The sequence below is a fragment of the Rousettus aegyptiacus genome, unplaced genomic scaffold (genome assembly GCF_014176215.1).
Source record: "Rousettus aegyptiacus isolate mRouAeg1 unplaced genomic scaffold, mRouAeg1.p scaffold_m13_p_1, whole genome shotgun sequence".
Lineage (NCBI taxonomy): Eukaryota > Metazoa > Chordata > Mammalia > Chiroptera > Pteropodidae > Rousettus > Rousettus aegyptiacus.
In genome coordinates, this window is record NW_023416284.1 from 139,917,140 (window position 1) to 139,943,135 (window position 25,996).

The window sequence follows — 25,996 nt, forward strand, 5'->3', positions numbered from 1 at the left end:
CTGTCATGTCCAAGTCTGTCTACTTTTTAAAATTTTGTTTGTTTGAAATTGCAAGAGTAAGATGACCTGCAGTGTAAGATGGGCTGCTTTGATATATTCTAGTCATGACACCACTTCTTTTCAATGTTAACATGAATAATTTGTTGCATTTTTCACTCTATCTAAAGATATGTTAACTTACTGCATCAGTGATTACATGAAATATATGTTTATAAAATAAATCAGCAAATGATGTCCATCTTTGCTTCATTCCATTTTACTCAAACCCTATTAAAAATTAAGTAATTTGTATCCAATGCTTTCTTGATTATAGATTTAAAGTGATAAAACGTGAACAGTAATATATTATATATATCCATAAATTTAGTATACTTTTTAATAAAAATAATACCTGCTGATATGTATTAACTTCAACATTAAGAATGTAAATAATGTATATAATGTAAATAATGTGGTAAAGCTATAAGACTTGATTTTTAAAATTGTTAGGATTTTATTTTATAATATAAATCAATTATAATTAATAGTAATCAAAAATAAAATATAATTCAGATCCCATTCTCTTATTAATACCATGAGCAGACAACTCCAGCCATATATTTAATATATTTTTAAATACTTATATATATGTGTGTGTGAAAATAAATTTGTGACAATTTAACTACTTATTTTGATATACCTCGTTAAGGCCAACTATAGTGATGGGAGACATTAGTTTATACATAGCAAATAATTTACTACCCTATTTTGAAATAAAAACTGGACTAAAGTCACACATCTCAAGAAACGTGGGTATTGAAATTATTTTATACAATGTTACCTTTTTAAATGGCAAGATGAACAAAAGTTTAGAGCTTCACGAACATAAAAAATAAAACTTTATGTAAAACTTGTTAAACAATGGATCTGAACATACATTAAATCATTTCTTCTAAAACCCACACTACTTACAAGGAAATGAAAAACTATACATGTGGTTTATAAACTAGAAAGATTTGTTTTCTCCTAATGCTGTTTGCATAAAGGTTTTTCATTCATTAATATTTAATTGTTACTTTGCACTGTCGGATAAAATTTGAGTCTCCTGTCACTATACTTAACCACGAGTGTCCTAAGAGACTGCTTCTTAACTGAAATTAGCCTCTGCTCTCCCAATGATTGTTGCTGCTTTCTAAAGCAATATGTAAATCTATGATCTAAGTTTTTATTACACAGTGATTCCATTCTGCCACTGTCACCAAAAGTACCTGACTGCTGACCAAATTCTCTTGTATTCATTTCACCTTTTCCCCCAAATCTCTGTTAGGTTCTGAGCTTATGCCCAAAGCGCTGTCCACCAGGATAGTGGGAGGCATTTGGTGGTTTTTCACACTTATCATCATTTCTTCGTATACTGCTAACTTAGCCGCCTTTCTGACAGTGGAGCGGATGGAATCCCCTATTGACTCTGCCGATGATTTAGCTAAACAAACCAAGATAGAGTACGGCGCGGTGGAGGATGGTGCAACTATGACATTTTTTAAGGTAAGACCTACTGTATTAATGTATTAAAATGATAGAGTGCAAACAATTATTTCTCTATCAATGAATATAAGAGTGTAACAATAGCATATACTTGAGAGGGTAGAGAGGTATACAACAAAATATATGACCATGAAGGCAAAACATTTCAAAATATTTGCCAATGGCAAGAAGTTTTTGCTTTACAAGTATTCTATTTTTGTTTGGCAGAAAATCTACCTAAAAGTAACATTTTTTTCCCCCAACAGAATTTTATCTTTGAATATAAAACAAATAAGTAATATATTTATTAAAAATCGATACAAGGCTTGGTTATTTGAGAATTAAATGATTACATGTAAGAATATTCCCCATATATACATTCCTTTCTGTTAAGATGAGACAAGATTTACTTGTTCAGAAGCCTACAGAAAAGGAAGGGAAATACGGTTAAAAGAAAAAAAGCAGAAATAGTTCTTGTTATCTGTACTTCCATCCATTTAATATTCTCGGAGGCAAAGAATCTGAAAATGGGCTACCCTATAGAGCTTGTAGTGGTTTCCAGAGGGACAGCCCTGTGGAAAATTTAAATGCAAAGTGTGCTTTTACAAGGTTCCAAGCATATAGAATGTTTGTTCTCCTCTTTATCATCCCTTTCTTCTTATTCCAGCTCATCTCATTGGGCTAGAGTACCAAATTTCACTTTAGGGAGTCACTATTGCTTCATAACTGCTATAATATGTTACCAAGTATGTTTAATTTCTTTGTAGGTTGGGCAAATTTTTAAGCATTGGTATTTTCCTTCACTTGACACAAATACATGGGCAGTTAAATATGTAGTACAAGTATTAGACATTTTTCTTTTTTCAAATTAATTGACTCAAGCTATAAAGTAAATTCTTTCATCAAATGTCCATCAAGTGCTTGTTGAGTGCAAGAAATTGCACTATGTATTGCTTATTCTGAAGCAAGTAACATCTAATTCTCACTTTCAAGGTGATTATAGTTCAGTTGGAGTTATAGAACTGGGTTTTATACAACTTAAAATAGCAGTTTTGGCAAAAAATTATGTAATTTTCTTTGCAAAAATTTCTTACAAAACCAAATAAACTTTTTGTTTAGTATTCTAGAGGACACTAAATATCCAAAGTATGAGATAAATTTGATTGTTCATCAAATTTTTGTCATTCTTAAAATGTAATTATTTTCAAAGTGAATATCTCACATGGCTAGATTAAAGTGTGGATGCATATTTTACATTTAGTTGGAAAATATTATTATTTATTCAAATTTATTTTCTAAATATGAGCAAAGCATTATGATCAGTATGGTGCTATTTGAATATGTTAATTGCAATTGATCGATTTTCCCCAATTCACTATTTAGAATTAGTAGAGATTGCTTTTCTTATTCATTTTTTTAAAAAAGAAATCAACTGTTGAAATTATTCAATACACATTGTTAGTATAAATAACTTTGCAGACAGTATATATATAATGCATTTAAATTATTACAGTATTCAAGGGACTTTTGAAGTTGAATTTGTAAAATAACACAAGTGATTTCATACCAGAAGTGGTTATTTCTGTTTCACAAATGCTTTGGAGTTTTAATATTATTTTTGTTTTGCAGAAGACTCAAATATCCTGTTTGAAAGCTCTTATATATTACAAAAAAGTTTTATCTCTGGAAAATCAATTTAAAAAAATTCTCCCTTTCACATCTTTAAAGCTGAAAGCTTATTATCTCCCTTTTTTGCCTTTTCAGTCTTTCCAGTATTCTGGTCTTTTCTTTTCCTTAGTTCAATTGCTCTCTGCAGCATCATTTGTCTACCTTAACTTTTACTTACTATTGACTTTTCTTCTTACTCTTTTTTTTCTTGTTTTTCTTTCTCACACGTGAGGGTGCCTCTAGCACCCAGAGGCAATAGACATGAAACAACTTTCTGTTTCCAACAGTACAGACTCTTTCTATAAAATTGAAGCTTTCTGGAATGTACACTAGTCATAATAAAAACCACATAATGATAATCACTAAGTTGACAATAACTTTATGTTGATAACTTTATCACATGCTGAATTGTTACTTTTGAAACTAGAATTTAAAAGGATGCATTGAAATTTGATTTTTCTTTAGTTATTTTAGTGTAGCCCTAAATGATACTAATTTCAACTTCGTGTTTTGGCTCGTTAAACTATATACCTACATTAGCCAATGGGAATAAAATTTTCAAGAAATTCCCTAGAAATCTGGAATTGAAGCAATTGAATGCTCATTTTGAAACTCTGCAGTGAATCAGGGACTATTGTGTACAGTCTATTTACATCTGATATCACCCTTCTATTTCTTAATTAATACTAATGCATACAGACACTCTAGGAAGCACCGTAAGGTACTGATTTCTAAGGAAATTTCCATCTTGTTTTTACTAATTTAACAAGACCCTGCTGTTAGCTAATTGTTCTGGAATGCTCAGTTCTAGAAAATTATTTTAAAGAGTGGTATATTTTTGTTACTACAACCAAGAAGAGCTGGTTCAAAATACCCAGCCTTAAAGGGGTAAGTCCTCAGACTACACAGAGACAGTTATATAGCCATTCTACAACATTAAATAATTTTGTTTTCAAAGAATGTGCTTGACTTTGTTCATTGATCTTATGAGTGTATATTGTCTTCAAGAAGAGTTCTTTCTTTTTCACTTCTACACTCATTATATTCAATACGCATTCTTCCCAGGGATAGATGTGAATCATGATGGGCAAATAGCTCAAAATTGAGAAGATGGTGGCTCTTCATGTTATTCCATGTAAACAATAGATACTGTATTGTATCATCATATGTTCTTTGTTTGCATTTTTTTATTTCTTAAATTTAAATAAGTTAGACATTTATACAATCCATGAAATGATCACCTCCCCCCCCCACCCCGATTACTCTAGCATCCATCTGGTACTACAGATAACCATTACAATAATATTGCTTATATATCCTATGCTATACTCTAAATCCCCAGGACTATTTTGTAACTACTAGCTTGTACTTCTTTATCCTTTCACTTTTTTCACCCAGCCCCCCAAATCCCAACCCTCTCACGATCACCAGTTTGTTCTCTGTGTCTATGAGCCTGTCTTCATTTAGTTTTTTTTTTCTTTTGTTCCTTATATTCCTTTTATAAGTGAAATCAAAAGGTCTTTCTCTGTCTGATTTATTTCATTTAGTATAGTATCATTTAGGTCCATTCATGTCATTGCAAATGGTAAGCTTTCATTTTTTTAACAGCTGAATAATATTCCATTGTGTGTGTGTGTGTATATATATATACCATAACTTTTTTATGCAATCGTCTAAATGGGCGCTTCGGTTACTTCCATACCTTGGCTATTGTGAATAGTGCTGCTGTGAACATAGGGTTGTATAGATCTTTATAAACTAGTATTCTGGTTTTCTTTGGATAAGTACCCAAAAACGGAATTACTGGTTCAAAAGTTAGTTGTTTTTTCAATTTTTTGAAGAACCTCTATATTGTTTCCATAGTGGCTGCACAATTTTTTTCTTTTCTCCACATCCTAGCCAATGTTTGTTGTTTTTTGATTTTTCGATGATAGCCAATCTGACGAGCATGAAGTGATGTCTTGTGGTTTTCATTTGTATTTCTCTGATGAATAATGACCTTGAGCATCTTTTCATATGTCTATTGGCCATCTATATGTCCTTTTTGGAGAAATGCCTATTCAGCTCTTCTATTTTTTAATTGTATTACTTCATTTTTTCATGTTGAGTTGTATGAGTTCTTTATAAATTTTGAATGTTAACCCCTTGTCAAGTATCTTCTCCCATTTAGTAGGTTTTCTTTTCATTTTGTTGATGATTTCCTTGGTTGTGCAAAAACCATTTAGTTTGATGTAGTCCCATTTGTTTATTTTTTTCTTTTGTTTCTTTTGTCCAAGTAGATATATCAGAAAAAAGTTACTAATGGCAGTATCAGAGAGTTTTCTATCTATATTTTCTTCTAGCAGTTTTATGGTTTCAGATCTTACATGTAAGTGTTTAATCCCTTTTGAGTTATCCTTGTATATGGTGTAAGAAGGTGATCTAGTTTTATTTTTTGGCATGTATCTGTCCAGTTTTCCCAACACAATTTGTCGAAGAGACTGTCTTTATCCCATTGTATATTCTTGCCTTCCTTGTCGTAGGTTAAATGACCATATAGGCATGGATTTATTTCTGGGTTATTTATTCTGTCTTAATCATATTTAAATAACAAAATAGCTGAGGGCCAGGGAATTTATTGAAAAACAAATAATGAAGAATCAAAAACTCCTTCTTGGAATCTGGGAACTTGGTGTAGTAAAGTGAAATTTCACCCCAAGGCTGAACACTATATAAAATGTTGCTAAGCAACAAGCACATTCTTTTCTCCTTGAAGTATAAAGATTAGGAAAATGAATACATATAGATTATGTACTCAAAAATAACTAAGCTATAGCCTGTAAGTGTTTTGGTCTCTTTGAAAATCTTTATATTTTCAAAGTGGGTCATATGTTTTACAAAATGATGCTGAATCACCTTGTTTCTATGCAACCATGAGTCAGGTTTTCCAGGTTCAATAAGATCCCTCCTGGGCTTGATCTAAATGAAATCTCTGCCTTACACGTATACGAATATAGACTGTCCTTCCAAAAAAGGATTACATCGAAGGAGCTATATGTCCTCTTTTATGGTTATTAAAAATTATGCCGCATATTAAAAGGACATTTAAGTGGCATCAAATATATATTATTAAATCATTTAATATTTCTGAAAACATAGAGTCTACAACTTAGAATAGTTGTTAGGAATGAAAAAACTATGTAATCAGAAAAAACAGAACTTAATTCCTGGCTTCATCTCCTGTTGGCTATATTTAGGTAAGACACTTGCCTCTTGGAAACATCTGACTCCAAATTTCTAAATAAGAATGACTAACAGAACCATTTTCATAATATTTTTTGAATATTAAATAAAAGTTCTAGGTGATATACTAAGCACCAAGTAGAAACCTGATAGATGTTATGTATATATTAGTATTTTTAGAATACATGGCTAAAATGTAATTAAAAAATTCAGAATTTAGAATGATTTTAACTATAGGCAAGTAAATTATGTTTCTAAGACTGACAACTGGATAAACAATTTTGGAATAGATTTAAGAGAGATCACACCATGTTTATCTAACTTAAATTACTTCATTCTTCTGATTATTGCTGTCACTAAGAGGGAATAATTTAATAAGTAAAATTAAATAAAAAATCTGTGGAGCAATTTTTAGAAGCTCTTTTCTAGACTATGTATTTTGAAATAGTATATAGTAGTATTCTCTTATCCTTGGAACATTGGAGATATGTTCCAAAATCTCCAGTGAATGCTTAAAACCACAAATAGTACCAAACTTTATATACATTAGGTTTTTTCCTATACATACATACCTGCTTAATTCATAAATTAGTCACAGTAAGAGATTAGCAATGCTAACGAATAATAAAATAGAAAGACTATAACAATACACTGTATTAAAAGTTATATGAATATGGTGTCTTTTTTGCTCGCTCTCTTTCTCTCTCTAAATATCGTATTGCACTGTCTTTATCCTTATTCTTGAGATGATATGAGATGATATAATGCCTATATGATGAGATAAAGTGAGGTACTCAGAACATCAAGCAATTTAATACTTACCAAGCTATATTTGTTTGGTTCCTCTGTAACCACACTGCACTGGGCAGCAGGACAGGGATTGAATCTATATGATTCACACTTTAATCTCAGGTTCTCAGCACAGACTCTGCATATGGCTTGGACTATATTAATTATTGATTGGCACAATAATGTTACTTAAAAAACCCAAACCTGCTAGTAGTATTTAATGTAAACCTTTAGTTAGCTTACAAGTCAGCTGTCTTCCTCATATAAACTTGTTGACCCAAGGCTTTTCTACATTTTGAATAGACTTTGTTTCTTTTATAGCAGATTGCCAGTTCTTCTGCCAGTACCATTTCTCCTAAACCTTTATGGCTTGTAAATGTATCCATCTGAGTCCATTTATAATCTAAACCAGGGGTTCCCAACCCTCAGGCCACAGACCAGTACCAGTGTGTGGTCTGTTAGGAACTAGGCCGCACAGCAGGAGGTGAGTGATGGGTGAGCCTGCCACTCCCTGGTGCTAGCATCACTGCCTCGGCTCCACTTCAGAGCATGAGGCGTTAGAGTCTCAAAGGAGCACCAGTACCTGGTGCCAAAAAGGTTGGGGACCACTGAAAACCATGCCTATAGTTCTTTTTAAGAGGCCTCTCTCTCTCTAAGCTTAATTATTGCTATTTTGTGCTAGAAGCTCTTTATCCAGAGAAGAAAATCTACAAGACATTGCTTTAGCTTTTTCAGAGGTCTTAACAAAGCACCTCAAGGCAATATACTTAATTCGATCTTTAATTAAGGCCTGATGCTGTGTTGAAACAATTTTGAGAACTTTTATTAGATGGAGACACTGAAGATTAGAAACATTTTTGTTACTGAACCATGCAAGTTCTAACTCTGTTTCTCCTCAAAATTATTTGGAAGCCACCCAGTTCTTTTAAATTATTTCTCTTCCCTCTCCTTCTCCTTCTCCTTCTTATCCTCTTTGTTGTTCTTATTATTGTTAATATTCGATCTCTTTCTTATACTACCTTATTCTATATAGCTAAAGTAAATAGCTGATACCTTGAATATTTTGCCATTTTGCCTGGATGTTTTGGCGGGCCAAGTCTAAAAGATTATTTGTTCATTTTCTATCTTCTAAGTTACTACAAGGCATATTTTAAAAATAGTTTGACCCTATATTCACAGATTCCCATTTTCCCATTCTCCTCTATGATGTCATTGTCATCTGCTATGTGACCCTTAATCAGTTTTATATGTTTACTTCTGTTTTTATGGCAGCAACTCACTTTTTTCTTTTTACCATATTCTATACAGTTATCCACTGGAGCAATGAATATTGTATTAATTTATGGAACACCTATGACAGAGAGTTTTGCATAGAATGTGTGTGATTACTTGCAAAATTTTGCTATTCTGTGGAGAGCTAAAAACATTTCTTCAAAATATGTAACACTTTATGACATTTCTATCTTAACTTTGGGTTAAGAGTCAAATTATTTGGAAGTGTAGGTCGATTTATTTGGATAGTGTTAGGAATGCAAACAAGTAGATTACTCCATCTGGAGGGAAAGGTTTTATCTTTTGGTTTCTAGCAGCACATACAGTTTGTTTTCTTCTATTTTTCTTTATGCATAGCCTCCCTCTTTAGGAGAACTCAAAGTACGTTTTAAATGCCAGTTCATTAATCTTGACTCGTAAGAAAGGTAAAAAGCAATTATTATTATGCTCATTTAACAGATAAGGATACTGGGCCATGGAGAGGTTAAGTGACTTATTAATTATAAAAGCAATAACCAAAGGACTCATAGTATGAACAATAAAAGTAATAGCCAAAGATGTTATGGCATAACCATCACTACTCAGAAGAGCTAAGTGCGTTAGTCATTTTGGCTCACCTATATGACCTCAACTATTTGATCAGATTAAGTTTCTAAAACATTTGCCTTAAGCAATTAGGGCAAATACAGCTATAACATGCTCTTTATAGTCTGCTACTTATTCTGAGTTTATCAGTTCAATGGTCTTCTAAAATTAAATTATGTTGGGGTGACAGTATAGGTTTTTAAGCCTGAATTGCTTGTGTGGTATGCCTGTAATGATTCCTTGAAAGCTTGAGTGACTTTTGCTTCTTAAAGGCCAAAAGAACATAAGTAATTTTTTAGTTGACAGATAAAATGTAAAAGTTGGCAGTTTACTGCATACAGTTAATAAATGGATTTAGAACTATATACCATTCACTGGACATTTCTCATATTTTTTACTTTCTGTGACTTTTACTTGTTTTTTTATATTTAAAACAGTAGTGATAATGTGAGTATAATACATTTACTATGAAGAGATTTATACGCTAGAAGAGTAAATTCTCAAAATAGCATCTATACTGTACTTTTCACATAGAAAAGTGTTTTCTGAAATTAGTGTTTATTTTTCTCTTATTGTATTCATGATAAAATATTTTGAAAGTTACATTTTGCATATGCAGAAAATTGACTTCAAATAGTTTTAGAAGAAAGATCAGCTAAAGTTACTTTTGAATTCACTTTATTTTGTTCATTTTTATTGAGAAATAATTGACATAATAACATCGTGTAAGTTTAAGTGTACAATATGTGATTTGGTAAGCTTATATATTGCAATATGACAAGCACTTTAGTGTTAGGTAACACTTCTATCACATCATATAATTATCATTTCTTTTCTGTGGTGAGAACAATTATGATTTTGTCTCAGCAGCTTTGAAGTTGATAATACAGTATTGTTGACTATAATTACTATGCTATGCATTAGTGAACTTATACTTTATATGCCTTTTATATTTTATATAGCAAATTCCCAGTTAAGTATGGTCATAATAAAGAAGAGATTTAATAATTATTTGTCTGCACATGGATAGAATTTGGGCATGTCTTTCATTACATACCATATTTACTATTATACATGTTTTAATCATTTTCTACCATTATCTTGAAGGAATTCTTTGACAATATAATAATTAGAAATTTATTATAGTACTAAAGTAACTACAGAGATTATTTCTTAAATACTTGCTTATGAGTTATGTTACTAACTGGCCACATAGCTTTGCTTTTAGGCCTTTTTTTTTTTTTTTTGCTTGGAGTCAATTTATGTTTAGTAATGACATCTTCCATCTCTCCTCTGTAATTTAAGGTGGAAAAGTTCTCAAATTTCAGCTTTGAGTCTCATATGGGGATACTGTCTCTATGCCTAGAAATTAATTTTAAAAAGATATTAACACGAGCATAGGTATATTATCATCGAAGTTTTGTGACTAAAATGTTTGCTTTGTTGATAGATTGTAACCCGCTACGTACACATCATAAGTTCTAGACCATAGGTGAGCAAAGTTAGTGATACTGACAATTTTACCAGGATCTCCAGTTAGAGCACTTCTTCAACTTATGGGTCCAGTCTTTATCTACCAAAGTCATAAGAGATACAGCTGTGCTACAACCAATAGGACTGGATAGCATGTATGGCATATGGACATATGGTCTTGTCTATTATATCAAACAATCATATCACTCTGATAGATGAGAAAATAGTCTTGATTTTTACACCAATTTTCTGTTTTCAAGGGGTAAAATAATTATTTTGTCCTATCTGGGGCTACAATCTGCTAAATTTTAAGCATATTTAAAATTTCCATTTGTTTAAACCAGTAGTCACAACCTGTCTATACATTAGAACATTAGAATTACTTGAGGACCTTTTAGAGAATATCGAGGGTCCAGGCCCCACTGTAGACTAAGTAATTAAAAAATCTCAAGGTGAGATCCTGGGCATCTGAATTTTTATAACATTCTTTGGTGATTCTATTGTGTAGGAAGAGTTAATTTAATTTGAAATTTAAATAATATCTTCATTATTGGCATCAATAGTTAATAACTGATTGTATCTACTTCCCATTTTTCTTCTCTGAAACCCAGATCCCACAAAATACCAAACACAGGCATAAAATAAACTAATCACATTTTTACTTCTTTTGAATTTTTTACCTAAATTGTCTTTAAAGACTTTTTTAACAGAGATTTCCTGAGAGTAAATACTCTAATTATATCTTCACTTTAAACACCATTCCTAAAGGCCCTTAAATAGATCTGCATGAGATTTGTTGTGTAGCAGGATAAAGAAAGTTAGAGCTCTCTCCTTTCTCAGAGAAGTACGATGGGGTAAACATTGACTTTTGTTTGTGTCTCTGAGTAAATGTTGAGAAAATATATGTTCTATGGAATCTGATGTATTAATTAATTTACCTTTTCTTTATAAGCCTTTACTGCAGTTTCTTCTACTATAGGGGAGGGGAGGGAAAATTAAAGAAGAGACCAATAGGGGACACGTTAGAGTCCCAGAAGGATTGTACGTGACCTTTGTGTTACCTAATGGGAAGGAGAGTAAGAAGACATGAAGGGCCTTATTCTATAGGTATATATAGTTAGGTTTTGAGCAATGATTTGAAGTTTGGGCTCATATAGTTTCCTTGCCTGATTTTATTGTAGTAGCCTATAATATTTGGTAAAAAACTGTAATTTCTTTCCTTGTTATGGAACAAAAAATGCACCTATATATACTATTAGGGACAAATTATTTCACAATTCTAATCGATGTCTTCCTTTGTACCACTTTAGAATGCCTCAATGTCCCCCTGCAGATCTAAACTGAAATAAAATGCTCCTACAGCATGATATTGTGCTCTAACTTAGGTGATGAAAAACAGAATATACTTAGGCTTCCAAGCCAAAAACTTATTGTTGCTAACTTGTTTGTAAGTTACTAATTAGGTAATATAACTCTATGGCTATTTAGAATAAATAGAAACTTCATTTTGAATTTTTTATTTGTTTCATGTATTCAGGTTTGTGGATAATTTAGTTTACTGTTTTAATTTTTTTACCTACTTAATTGAATGAAACAAAACTTAAAATCTTCATATTATTGAATACTGATGTATCTGAGCTGTCAGTTTAAATTAATAACATTATTCCTGAAACTTTTATTTGTTCATGTTAATGTTTTCTTTATTTGCCATCAGATATCTTTTCTAGAAATCCAAAAGAAATAGCAAAGATTTTTGTAGCCATATCATGTCTCTGATTCTTCCAAATTTCAATGTTATTAATGGTGTCGAGATACTGGTTGTGGGTAATGGATTATGATTAACATTAGGTTAAATGGTAATATTTTATGTAATGAAATAAGGTTGGCACTTTTAAAGTATTATTATAATCATTAGCATCTAATGTGATTTTGATATAATTCATCATGTTAGAAATAAATATTTAAACAATTTTTTATTATGCATTTAATTTATTGGCATATTGAGGGGGTTATTTTTATCAAAGAAAGTTGTATTCCATCTGCCTATACTAACACACAATTCATTGTACGTGAGACCTGATCCTATGTCTATTACAGGGATTTGCATAAGGCCTACAGAAAACCAACACCATTTTACTATGTTCCCATTGCAAGAAATAAAATGGTGCCTTTGAGTAAAACTGCTTCATCAGACACTAGTTTGGCATGCCAAGTTACAGCTATCAATGGAGAAACAGCAGATGTGAAGGCTAGCTGGCATCAGAGCATATGAGTCGAAGACTTTCCTATGGGAAAAAAAAGTTCCTCATTATACTTTATCTATACCAAGAACATTGGTTCTATCAAGCTGTCTGAAAATTAGAATATGATGAATTTTATTACCCTAACTCTACCAGAGTGAATTCAATAGTTAAAAAGGAAGTGATGCCACCATTTGGGGAGTTCCAAGATGTGATTAGAGATTCAGTGTATTTAAACTTAGAAGGAGCAGCAACTTTTATCTGAGAGTCTCTAAAATGTCTGAGAGATGAAAGTTCAATCCCTATCTAGTTGTTACATTTTCAATATGTACCAGTGAAAATTTGGAGCCCTTTAAGTGAAGAGTAAGTTCTGTGTTTGAGTGAAATATAAAATCTGAGAAAGAAAATTTTAATTGCCTTGGAAAGTAAGCATGTGAGACTGCTTTATTCTAGGATACACAGTGGTTCTCTCTCTCCTTTGTCCTCCCTCATTCATTCTGTGCAGGGACCACTCTTGCTGTTTGTCAAGTCAGGAAGGCAGCTTAAACACTGTGTTGCACCTCATCAATCTTAAGAGAGAAGGCCCCACAGGGAATAAGAAAATTCGACAGTCAGTTAATATAGTGATGTTGAGCTGGCATGTCAAGTGCTGGATAATGGATAATAGTTGTCATTGTAAGAGTTTATAGCCACTGGTTAGGCAACAATTTGAACCAAATTTAAGAAGGGCATACTTTTGGATATAAAAAATAGGCTAAGATAAATATTATTAAAATTATCATCTAGAGATTATAGTGTATTTCTTAAACTAAAAAATAAAATAAAAATTTAATTTCTTTTGTATAAATAGTTGAATAAAAGCATCATTTGGTATTTCTAAAACAAACAAAAAATCCAGATTCTCTGCTTTGTAAATTATTTGAGGAAATTATATTTATTGGCATTGAGGCTAAGAAAGATCTATTAATCACACTGTTTTTTGAGGAGTTCAACTATAGAATATACAAAAAATGCATATTATTTTTATTTTTATAATTGTCTGTTAATTACAGATGAATATACTGAAACTTCTACTTAATTCAGACTATCCTCGGCAGTCAATATTTTTGATATTTCATGCCCTGCAATCTCATTTTTAGGAGAAGCTATCCTTTCTTTTTGCAAATAAAATTTATACCTATTAGCACCTTTGGTAAGCTGAATTTTCTTTTGTTCATTTGTTTTCCTATTCTTTTTCAAAACTCCAAATAACAGTAATATCACTTTGTTCTTTGATCTTAAGAGTTGATTTAAGACATCATATCGTAGTTATAAAGTTGGTTCTTTCATTATATCCTAAAGCAAAATATGGTTTATTATTACTTACTGCTGCAATCTTTGATGCTTAGATGTTTATTTAAAGACAACGCAGAACTGTTATTCTTCCTTAGAAGCAAACAAAATGTAAGGTCATGAGCCTTTCTGATATTCAATAATCTTACTACTTCATCATGCTTATTCACGAGAAGAAAAAACAACTCATAAATCATTTCTAATTTTTTATGTTCTTCCCACTACCCCTACATAGATTGGAAAAAGAACAAAAAAGTTTTAAAACTCATTAATAGGTGGTGATAATTGCAAACTGGCTATAACAGATTCCTCAAAGATATTTCTTTAAAAATATAACAAAATTAGACATTACTGCTTAATGTCGTAGTCTTAAAGAGATCAGATTTTGAAAAAAACTCAAGTTCCTCTTTTAGCTGTGATATTTGTGATTGTGGCAGTGCCTGCAGTTGTTTAAATGTCTAATGCATACTGGTGAGCACTTTCATTGACCTCCTGTGTTCAGAAAAATTCTTTAATAGTTTCATAAATGAAAATCTTTCCAGATGAGTGAATATGTCTTCACACGTGCACACAGAAGCATGAGTAGAATGTGTTCTTAGGATTAAGATATGCTACCTTAATTGGAGGTAAATTATGGATGATTACATAATTTATTTTTCTTTTACTCAGTTCCCATGTTAAATTTGTTTTACTAGAAGAATAGTTCAGAGTTGGCAATAATATGTACTTTCATATTTCTTGACAGCATGTGAATAATCCTTTTGATTTCTATTAGCATATTGTAATGCTAGTGGAGTTCAGTGAAATGATTTTATTATCTCTAAAGATAGATGTTTCATTATTAAATATTGTAATTATAGCTAATTAGAGGCTACACTATAAATTAATTTCCATTTTAGGCCCCTTGAGTGTTTTCAGAACACTATAAGTTTATGCTTCATTTTAATTTACAACAAAAATAACTAAATAAAGACCAATGAATCAGAAAGCAGCATTAATAATAAATATAAAGGATTGTTGAGTCAATGCAATGCACTTTAACATAATGATTAAATGTATAAACTAGATCATGGCATAAAACCCTGACACACACCAGGGATTTATTTAACCTCTCCTGGCTTCTGTTTTATTATAAGTAAACTGGAAGTTAAGTACATGTCTTATAGATTGTTTACATAAAGCATTAAATATATAATAAACTCCCAATATGTACTTACAGTTATCTTTATTTTAAAGAACTTAATATTTCAGTTATTAAAACTCTATAGCCGATGAAACCATTTCCCCAACATGAATGCTTATATTCCTGGAAATACATTCAGTTTTCCTATGGTTAATGCTAAAATCTGACACTCGATTGCATGTTGTTTTATTAATACTTTGTTCCTGATTATATATTATTTAAAAATATTCTGGATTGTATTGCTCAAAAGCTAAAATGCATTATAAATTCAGTTTCATTCACATATTTTATGTAGTCTTTTAATTAGTGGTATTTTATTAATGATTGTTTAATTAATAGTCTTTGCTTTGACAAAAATTCGTGTTCAGAATTAATTTTTAAATAGGAAAAAACTCACAATTCTAATTGTTCTTCCTTTCCATGAATATTAACTTTTGAAATTTAAACAAGTTTTTTTCCTCTTTTGAAAATAATACTTATGACTCATGAGAACTACAGAATTTTAGGAAAACAAAGAAAAAAATGTCTCAAGTCCAACTTATAAAGACAATTCTTAGTATGATATAACAAACCCTCCAGAATTTTTCTCTAAAGATATGTTTTGATTTCATAGCTTTTTCTTGTTTTAGTGCTAGAATTTCTGCCTTAGTACAGGTACACAAATCCTCCTTTCATTGAACACAGATAATAATCCTCTTCTCAGGATTACGCTTTAAAGATATATTGTCAGTAAAATAAGATTATAAGAATGTTCTTAGAATGCTTTCAGAAAAAAAATTCTTGAGATAGGGTCTAAAGCAAATAGCCTTTTGCAAATTTTCAAACCCATTTCAATCTATTATTGCAAAATCTTAGAATATGTTTACATCTTAACACATATGTCAGAAGAGAAATCACTTATATCTTAAGCATCTAAGTGATTGGGAGGTTCATTTTTTAATGTCCACTGCATTATAATATCAGAAATTCAATGCTTTAAATATTACATTTAAAAATTTTTATCAGATTTTTAAGGAAAATAAGTAGAGATATAAAGTTATCTGTTTAGGCTTGCTAACATAATCTTGTCTTCAAGTAAAAGAAAAGAAATAATAATGTAATACAAATATATAGGAATAATCATTAGCCTTTTTCAGTTAATCTATATAAATTTGGAAGAACGATCATATAAATGTATCTATTAGCTGCAGTTTATCTAGAGTTTTCATTTCTGTGAATGAGAAGGACCACTTGCATGACTGTACTCTTCTCAAAAAGAGTTGACATTTAACCCATTTGAGTTTGCATTCAGTTTCTCAGTCATCCCAGGATGCCCAGAATATACTAGCAACAAGGGACTCTATGTTAGTTTATCATCTTTAAGTATCTTTATACAGATATTTTTGTTATGTCAACTTTCTCTTCCAAAGCTAGAAGAAAATAACCCATCTTGGCTCCAACAAGTAAATAGAACTTAACTGGGTGAATTAGGGATCCATACTGTCAAAATGGAAGGAGTTGACAATCTAGATGATCATGACTAAGAAAAGAGCATAGTTAAAAGCAACCATTTTTAGGTCTACCTGGAATATATTAACCCTTAGGCAGATATTTCATAATGAATTTCCCAAATTTGATGAGGACAATGATGATGATGATGTTTAAGATGTTGATGTTTGTGACATAGACCCACTTTGAGATTCAGGAAAAACACTAGAAATATTTGTCTTTGAGAAAAAAATAGAAGTGACTTTAAGAAAACCAGAAATATTTATTCTCAAGAAGCCAAATAAACTAGCATCAGGAAAGGGTAATTCTTCCAAAGACAGAAAGCATCTGCATTTGAAGGTGTCTGAGAACTAATTTCGTGGAAACAGGAATCCTGAGATTACTGTATGTAGCCTTTATTGTAAAGAAGCAGCATGTGAGTCAGCACCGAGCCCTCTAGGCTTCACTTTGAGAGCTGCTCTCTTTCTGGGAGCCCAACCATTGCAAGTAGCTACTTCTACTTATTTCTACCTAATGCATATAATTCTTAGATTAAAACTCATATAGCTAGAAGAACCAGATTAATTGATTTTAGAAAATAAAAATGATAGCTAAACTCCTTATACCTTTTTTTTGTCATTGTCAATAAACATGAAATAGATATCTTATCCATCCTTCTCATTCATCCTTATTCGCAGTTTTGTTTCTTTCCAAATCTCATGCCTAACATGTTATCCCTACTATATATTGAAAACAAGGGTATAGTGGTTTACTGTTACTAGCCATGAGAGAAACACTTCAGCATTTGCCTTTGCTCCTTTCTTTGAATTTGGGAGCATCTTTAACGGTGTTGAAATCAGTAGTTTTTAATTTTTTTAAATACATTTTTTGTTTAAAAGGTACATATGGGCAAATTTTTAAATTTAAAATGAAAGTGTACCATTGAAGGAGAATTAAGTAGAAATGAGAAGCTAGTATTACCCCTAGAATAGTAAAGAATGAGAATTTGGATGAAGATTTATTACAAGTCTCACCTTGCAATTTCACCTTGCTGAGGCAGAGCAAATGAAAAAGCTGTTTAATATATAAAAAGATTTTAAAGCATAATACAGTGGTGTTTATTAAGAGATATTATCAAAAATACATAATAATTGTGATGTGATTTCCTCTTAAAAGTAACAAAAGAATCAATAAAATTAGTTGCCTAAAATCAGAGTTAAATGTTTAAAAAATTTAACTATTTTTAACAGAATCTGAGCTTATACCTTTGGACTTCTATTAAACAACTTAGATTCTTTTTTTATTTTTATTTTTTGTAACGACTTGGATTCTTGATTAACAAAAACATATTAAATGGAAAGATGATAAAACTATCTTTTCAATTATGAAAATTATGAAGAAAAAATTAAAATGAATATTTTACAATAAGCTACGCTGATTCCCCATTCTTAGCTTTTCCCTCATTAACCCTTGACAATCACTAACCTGTTCTTCATTTCTATAATTTTATTACTTCAAGAATGTTATATATATAGAATTTTTCCATATGTAACCTTTGAGATTCTCTTTTCTCACTTAACATGATTCTCTGGAGAGTCATCCAGGTTATTGAGTGAATCAATAGAATGTTCCTTTTTATTGCTGAGTAATTTTTCATGTTGCGTTTGTACCACATTTTAATATTCACTAGTTAAAGTAAATTCAAGTTTTAACTATTATGATCAAAGCTGTTATAAACATCTGTGTACAGATTTTGTGTGAACATAAATTTTCTTTTCTATAAAATCATTGCCCAAAACTACAATTACTGATTTGTAATATAGTTGCAATTTAGTTCAGCTTTGTCTAGTGTTATTTTAAATAAAACCTCTATTAAGTTATGATTTACATATGGTAAAATTCACGTATTGCAAGTACTCAATTCGACAGCTTTTAGTATATTCACAGAGTGTACAATCATAACTATAATCAGTTTAAAGCATTGTCAGCATCCCAGAAAGAAACCTCTTACCCATTAAGAGTCACTCCCATTTACTCCAACCCTCTGCACACACCCATCCCCCAGTGCCAACTCTAGTCAACTATTAATTTACTTTTCCTTTTATTTTTATTTATCAATTACAGTTAACATTCCACATTGTTTTATATTAGTTTCAGGGGTAAAGCACAGTGGTTAAATATTTATATAATTTACAAAGTGATTAGTCTAGTATCCACCTGGCACTACACATAGTTATTACAATATTTTTGTATTGTTGACTATATTCTCTATGCTGTACTTTATATCCTCATGACTATTTTATAACTACCAATTTGTACTTTTTAATCCCTTAGTATTTTTTGCCCAGCCCCACAACTTCCCTCCCATCTGGCAACCATTAGTTTGTTCTCTTTATCCATGAGTCTGTTTCTATTTTGTTTATTCATTTATTTATTCTTTAGATTCCACATATGAGTGAGATTGCATATTTATCTTTCTGTATCTGATTTATTCTACTTAACATAATACCCTCTAAGTGCATCCATGTTGTCACAAATGATAAGATTTCATGCTTTTTATAGCCAAGTAATATTCTATTGTAAATATGTACCCCTTCTTCTTTATCCAGTTGTCTACTGATGGACACTTATACTGGTTTCATATCTTGGGAATTGCAGTGAACATAGGAGTGCATATGTCCTTTCAAATTAGTGTTTCAGATTTTTTTGGATAAATACCTAGAAATGGAATTGCTGGGTCATAAGGTAGTTCTATTTTTAGTTTTTTGAGGAACCTCCATACTATTTTCCATAGTAACTATACCAATTTGCAATCCTACCAAAAGTGCAGGAGTGTTCTTATTTCTTCACATCCTTGCCAACACTTGTTGATTCATTGATGATAGCCATTCTGACAGAGATGAGATGATATCTCATTGTGGTTTCAGTTTGCATTTCTCTGATGATTAGTTCCATTGATCATCTTTTCACATGTCAACTGGCCATCTGTATGTGCTCTTAGAGTAATGTCTATTTAAATTTTTGGCCCATTTCTAAATTTTTGTTTGTTTTTTCATGTTGAGTTGTATGAGTTCTTTATAAAGTTGGATATTAACTTCTTGTCAAATTTATCATTAACAAATATCTTCTCCCATTCAGTTGATTGTCTTTTTATTCTGTTGATGGTTGCTGTGTCAAAACTTTTTATTTTGATGTAGTCCCATTTGTTTATTTTTCTTTTTTTATCTCCCTTGCCCAAGGAGGTATATCAGAAAAAAATAAGAGCAATATCAGAAAGTTTACTGTCTAGTTTTCTTCCAGGAATTTTATGGTTTAGAGTCTTACATGAAAGTCTTTAATCCATTTTGAATTTATTCTTGTATATGGTGTAAGAGGTGGTCTAGTTGGATATTTTTGCACATATCTGTCCAGTTTTCCCAATACCATTTATTGAATAGACTGTCTTTGCCCCATTACATATTCTTGTCCCCTTTGTCATAGATTAATTGACCATATATACATGGACTTTTTTCTGAACTCTGTATTCCATTTCTTTGATCTATATGCCTGTTTTTATGCCAGTACCATGCTGTTTTGATTATTATAGGCTTGTAGTACAGTAGTACAGAAATTTGTTCTTTCTCAAGATTACTGTGGCTATTTGGGATCCCTGTGGTTTAATATATGTATTAGCATTATTTGTTCTAGCATTGTGAAAAATTCTGTTGGTATTTTAATAGGGATTGCATTGAATCTATAGGTTACTTTGGATAATATGAATATTTTAAAGACGTTAATTCTTCCTATCCGTGAGCCCAGTATATGCTTCCATTTATTGGTATATTCAATTTCTTTCTTTAGTGTGTTATAATTTTCAGAGTACAAGTTTTGTATTTCCTTGGTTAAATTTATCTCTAGGGTTGTTGTTGTTGTTTTTTTTTAATGCAATTAGAAATGGGATTGTCAGTTTCTCTTTCTGATAGTTCATTATTGGTGTATAAAAATGCAAACAATTTCTTAATAATAATTTTGTATCCTACTATTTTACTGAATTCATTTATCAGTTCTAATAGTTTTTGAAGGAATCTTTAGGGTTCCCTCTACATAGTATCATGCCATTGCAAATAATGACAGTTTTACTCTTCCTTTCCAATTCAGATGCCTTTTACTTCTTTTACTTTTTTGATTGCTGTGGCTAAGACTTCCAATATTAAGTTGAATAATAGTGGTGAAAGTGGACATCTTTGGCTTGTTCCTAACTTAAGGAAAATGCTTTTAGCTTTTCCCCATTGAGTATGGTATTATCTGTGGGTTTGTCATATATGGCCTTCATTGCTTTGAGATAAGTTCCCTGTATTTCCACTTTGCTGAGAGTTTTTATCATAAATCGATGCTAGATTTTGCCAAATACTTTTTCTGCATCTACCGACATGATCATATGATTAGATCATATCCCAGCTTTTTTATTTTATTTTTTTATACTTTTCGTTTTGTTAATGTGGTGTATCGCGTTAATTGACGTATAGGTATTGTATCCTGGGAACAAATCCAACTTGATTATGGTTTATGATCTTTTTAAGGTCTTGATGAATTTGGATTGCTAACATTTCGTTAAGGACATGTTTTTGCATGTATGTTCATCAAGGATAATGGCTTCTATATACATTTTTTGTAATGTCTTTTTTTTGGTTTTGGAATCAGGGTAATGGTGGCCTCATAAAATGAGATTGGGAGCTTCCCCCGCCCCCTCTTGAATTTTTTGGAATAGTTTGAGAAGAATATGTGTTAATTCTTTGTATGTTTGGTAAAATTCACTTGTGAAGCCATCTGGTCCAGGACTTTTATTTGTTAGGAGTATTTTAATTACTGAATTGATTTTGTTAGTAATAATAGTTTGTTCAAATTTTCTGTTTCTTCTTAATTCGATCTTCAAAGGCTATATATTTCTAGGACTGTATTTATTTTTCCGCATAGTTCATTTTGTTGGCATATAATCTCTTGTAGTATTTTCTTATAATCTTTTTATTTCTGTGGTATCAGTTGTCACTTCTCTCTTATTTCTGATTTTATTTATTATGGCTTTCTTTCTTTTTTTCTTGATGAACTTGGTTAAAAGTTTATCAATTTTGTTAATCTTTTCAAGAAACCAACTCTTGGTTTCATTAATCATTTGCTTTTTTTTTTTTTTTTAGAGACTATTTTATTTATTTTTGCTCTGGTTTTATTATTTCCTTTATTTTCTTTGGGTTTTGTTTACTTTTTTTTTTTTAATGACTTCACATGTAAGGTTAGATTGTTTATTTGAAATTTTTCTTTTCCCTTGAGGTAGGCCTATATAGCTATGAATTTCTCTCTTAAGACCGCTTTTATTGTGTCTCATAGATATTGAGTCGTATTTTCATTTTCATTGTCTCAAGTTTTTTTTTAATGCATTTTTTATCTCATCATTAACCCATTCATTGTAGCATGTTATTTAATCTCCATGTGTTTTTGTTTTTTAGTTTTTTTTTCTTGTGATTAATTTCTAGTTTTATACCAATGTTGTCAGAGAAGACACTTGATATGATTTTAATCTTCTTAAATTTATTGAGACTTGTTTTCTGACCTAACATGTTCTATCTTAGAAAATGTTCCATGTGCATTTGAAAAGAATGTATATTCTGCTGCTTTGGGGTGAAATACTTTCAAAATATCAATTAAATCCATCTAGTCTAATGTGCTGTTTCTTTGTTGATCTTCTATCTGGAAGATCTATTCACTGATATCAATGGGATGTTAAAGTTCCCTACTATGACTGTATTACTATCGATCTCTCCCTTTATGTTAGTCAATATTGCTTTATGTGTTTAGCTGTTCCTATGCTGGGTGCATAAATGTTTACAAGGATTGTATCCTTTTTTTTTTTGAATTGATCCCATTATCATTATGAAGTATTCTTCTTAGTCTCTTATTATACCCTTTGTTTTAACGTCTATTTTGTATGAAATAAATATCACTACACCAGCTTTTTTATTTATTTTCATTTGCATGAAAAATCTTTTTCTATCCCTTGCTTTCAGTCTGTATGAGTTTTTGATCTGAAGTGGGTCTTTTTTTTAGACAGCATATATGTCGGTCTTGTTTTCTTATTCATTTAATTATCCTATGTCTTTTGACTAAATCATTCAATTCATTTATATTTAAAGTGATTATTGATAGGTATGTGGTTATTGCTATTTTATTTTTCATATTTATGCCCCCCCTCTTTTTTTTCTTTTTCTTCTTAAAGAAGTCTCTTTAACATTTCTTATATTACTGGTTTGAGGATGATCAAATACTTTAGCTTATAGTCTAGGAAATTCTTTATCTATCCTTCAATTTTAAATGATATCCTGGCTTGATAAAATAGTCTTGGTTATAGGTCCTTACATTTCCCCACTTCAAATATTTTCTGCCAATCTCTTTGGCCTGCAGAGTTTCTGTTGAGAAATCAGCTGATAGTCTTGCGGGAACTCCCTTGTAAATAACTGCCTTTTTCTTGCTGCTTTTAAGATTCTCTCTTTGCATTTAACTTTTGCCATTTTAATTATGATCTGTCTCGGCGTGGGCTGCTTTAGGTTCATCTTCCATGGAACTCCCTGTGTTTCATTAATTTGAATGTTTATTTCCTTCGCCAGGTTAGGAAAATATTCAGTCACTTTTTCTTCACGTATGTTCTCAATCCCTTGTTCTCTCTTCTTCTTCTGGTACCCCTATGGTATAAATATTGTTACGTTTGATTTTGTCCCAGAGGTTCCTTAAACTATTCTCATTTTTTAAAATATTTTTCTTTTCTCTGTACAGATTGGGTGTTGTTTTCTGCTTATTTGTTTTCCAAATTGCTTATTTGATCCTGTTTCATATAATCTGCTATCGATTCCTTTGAATGTATTCTTCATTTAAGTTATTGTAGTTTTCATTTCTGACTAGTTCTTACTGGTATGCTTACTATCTTTTTGTTGAAGTTTTTACTAAGTTCCTTAGAGCATCCTTATTAACCAGTGTTTTCAACTCTGTATCTGGCAGATTGCTTGCCTCTATTTCATGTAGTTATTTTTCTAGAGTTTCTCCCCTTCTTTCAATTGGGACGTGTTTTTTTTTTTTTTTTTTTTTTTTGTCTCTTCATTTTGACTGCTTTGCTGTGTTTGTTTCTATGTACTAAGTAGATCTGATATATTTTTTCAGTCTTGGTAGAATGGCCTTATGCAGTATGTGTCCTCTGGGGCCCAGTGATATAGTCTCCCTTTTCACCTGAGCTGTATATCCTAGGGATGTCCTTTATGTGGGTCACATGTGCCCTCCTGTTGTAGTTGATCCTTGATTTCTGTTGGCATGTCAGTGGATGGAATTGACTCTCAGGCTAACTGTTGTGAAGACTGGCCCCAACCACAGCCTATGAGCTGCTGTGTGTGGGCTGACTCCATGGAGCAGGATTTGCCCCCGTGCACTCTGGTGCCCACTAAGACTATCCTCTGGGTGTGCTGCCTATAGGGTTAATTGGGTGCTGCTCTTTTGTGTTCAGAGGCTGGCTAGCAAGGCTGTTGGTTCTAGGGCCTCTTGGGAGGAGCTCCAATGCAGAACAAAATCAGTTTCTGCCTGTGACCATCCTTGAGCTACCTGGTTGGAGCTATAAAGAGATCCAGGTTGGCTACTGCCTATGCCAGACTTGGAAGCACATGGGAGAGGCCACACTGCAAACCAAAGGCTAGCTTCCAACAGTACCAGGCTTGGGGAAGCTCAGCAAAAGGCCCAAAGTACCCCACGGCCTTCCATTGACTGCAGGCTGCTCATACATATCAACCACTGGATGGTTTCGGATTTGGATGAGGCGGAGTCTCAGAGAGTCATCAGAGTGAGGTGTGTAGTGTTTATCAGGTTAATGCAGATTCAAGTTTGGAACCAGTGGTGAGATTGGGGCCACTTAGCAAAAGGTTCAAGGTGTACTGAGACCAGCTGCCACCCACCTGGAGCCTGAGGACCCCGAGAGTTGTCCAAGAAACACTGCAGTGCGTACCAATGCCAGCTGGCCACTGCCTAAACAGCCTCCTTAGAGCCATCACAGATCTACTCTCCGTATAAATTTTTCTATTCTGAACTATTTATATAAGTAGAATCATACAACATATAGTCTATGACTTGCTTCTTTTATTTAGTATAATGTTTTCAACATTCATTTATGTTGTAGTATGTCAAAATTTTATTTTATCTTTTTAATTGCAAAATAATGTTCATTGCTTTGATATATCACATTTTATTTATCCATTCATCAGAGGATGGATATTTGGATTATTTATACTTTTTAGATGTGATAAAAATAGTGCTATGAATATTCATGTAAAAGTTTTGCAGTGGACATATGTTTTTATATTTCTTGGGTACACATCTAGAAAGAGAATTGCTGGGTCACATGACAGCTCTACTTTTAACCATCTGAGAACTTCCTAGACAGGTTTCCAAATGGCTGCACAATTTTACATTACCATCAATAGTGTAGAGAAGATTCTAATTTCTTCACATCTTTACCAACACTAATACACATTCCCTTCTCTCCCTAATTTTTTGAATGTTTTTATCAAGAAGAGGTATTGAATTTGTCAAATGCTTTTTTTGAGGCTACTAAGATAATTGTGTAGTTTTTGTCTTCTACTCCATTAATAAGATGTACTAACTTAATTGGTTTTTGCATTTTAGAACAACCTTATATTCCTGGAGTAAATCCCAGAGATAAAGGAGAAAGGAAAATTATAAAGAAGTGCTGCTAAATAGATTTTGAGATTGACAGAATAAATAGGAAATTTGTGGAAGAAAATAGGCACATTACTTAATATACCTTATTTTAATTATTGGTTTTTGTCCTAACTCTTCTAACATGATATTTTGAGGATCTAGATGTTCTAGTCAACTGATTTTCCTGAGCAAATAATGAAACTAATGGCACACTGTGCTCGAAAAATTGTCAGTGCAGAAACATTTCAATGGATAAGAGAGTAGAATGAATAATTTATAACTAATAACTCTGAGTCAGATGAATGAGTGAAATAGTGAAAGCATTGATGAACTTAATTAAATATCTAGTCCTTTGATTAAATCTTTTGCTCTTATGGAATGGTTTGGAAATTTATAAAAGAAAAATGTATTGGAGCAGTGAGTCAGTGGTCAAATAGAACATTATAATTCTTTCTAATGCTCACTTATGTCTTGGGGTTATGACAACTTCTGCTTGTGTGAACTCTCCAACTGACATTGTATTTTAGATAATTTTTGA

At 31.6% G+C, this 25,996-nt stretch overlaps 1 protein-coding gene across 5 annotated transcripts in view; it reads left to right on the forward strand.

Annotated features, from left to right (window-relative positions):
• GRIK2 (glutamate ionotropic receptor kainate type subunit 2) overlaps nucleotides 1-25,996 on the forward strand; it is a 545,286-nt gene that overhangs the window by 439,697 nt on the left and 79,593 nt on the right. For all 5 annotated transcript variants that reach the window (XM_016124557.2, XM_016124559.2, XM_016124558.2 and 2 more), the window contains one exon: nucleotides 1,307-1,524. In XM_016124557.2, coding sequence (XP_015980043.1) covers nucleotides 1,307-1,524 — 218 coding nt within the window. The remainder of the gene's footprint in view (nucleotides 1-1,306; nucleotides 1,525-25,996) is intronic.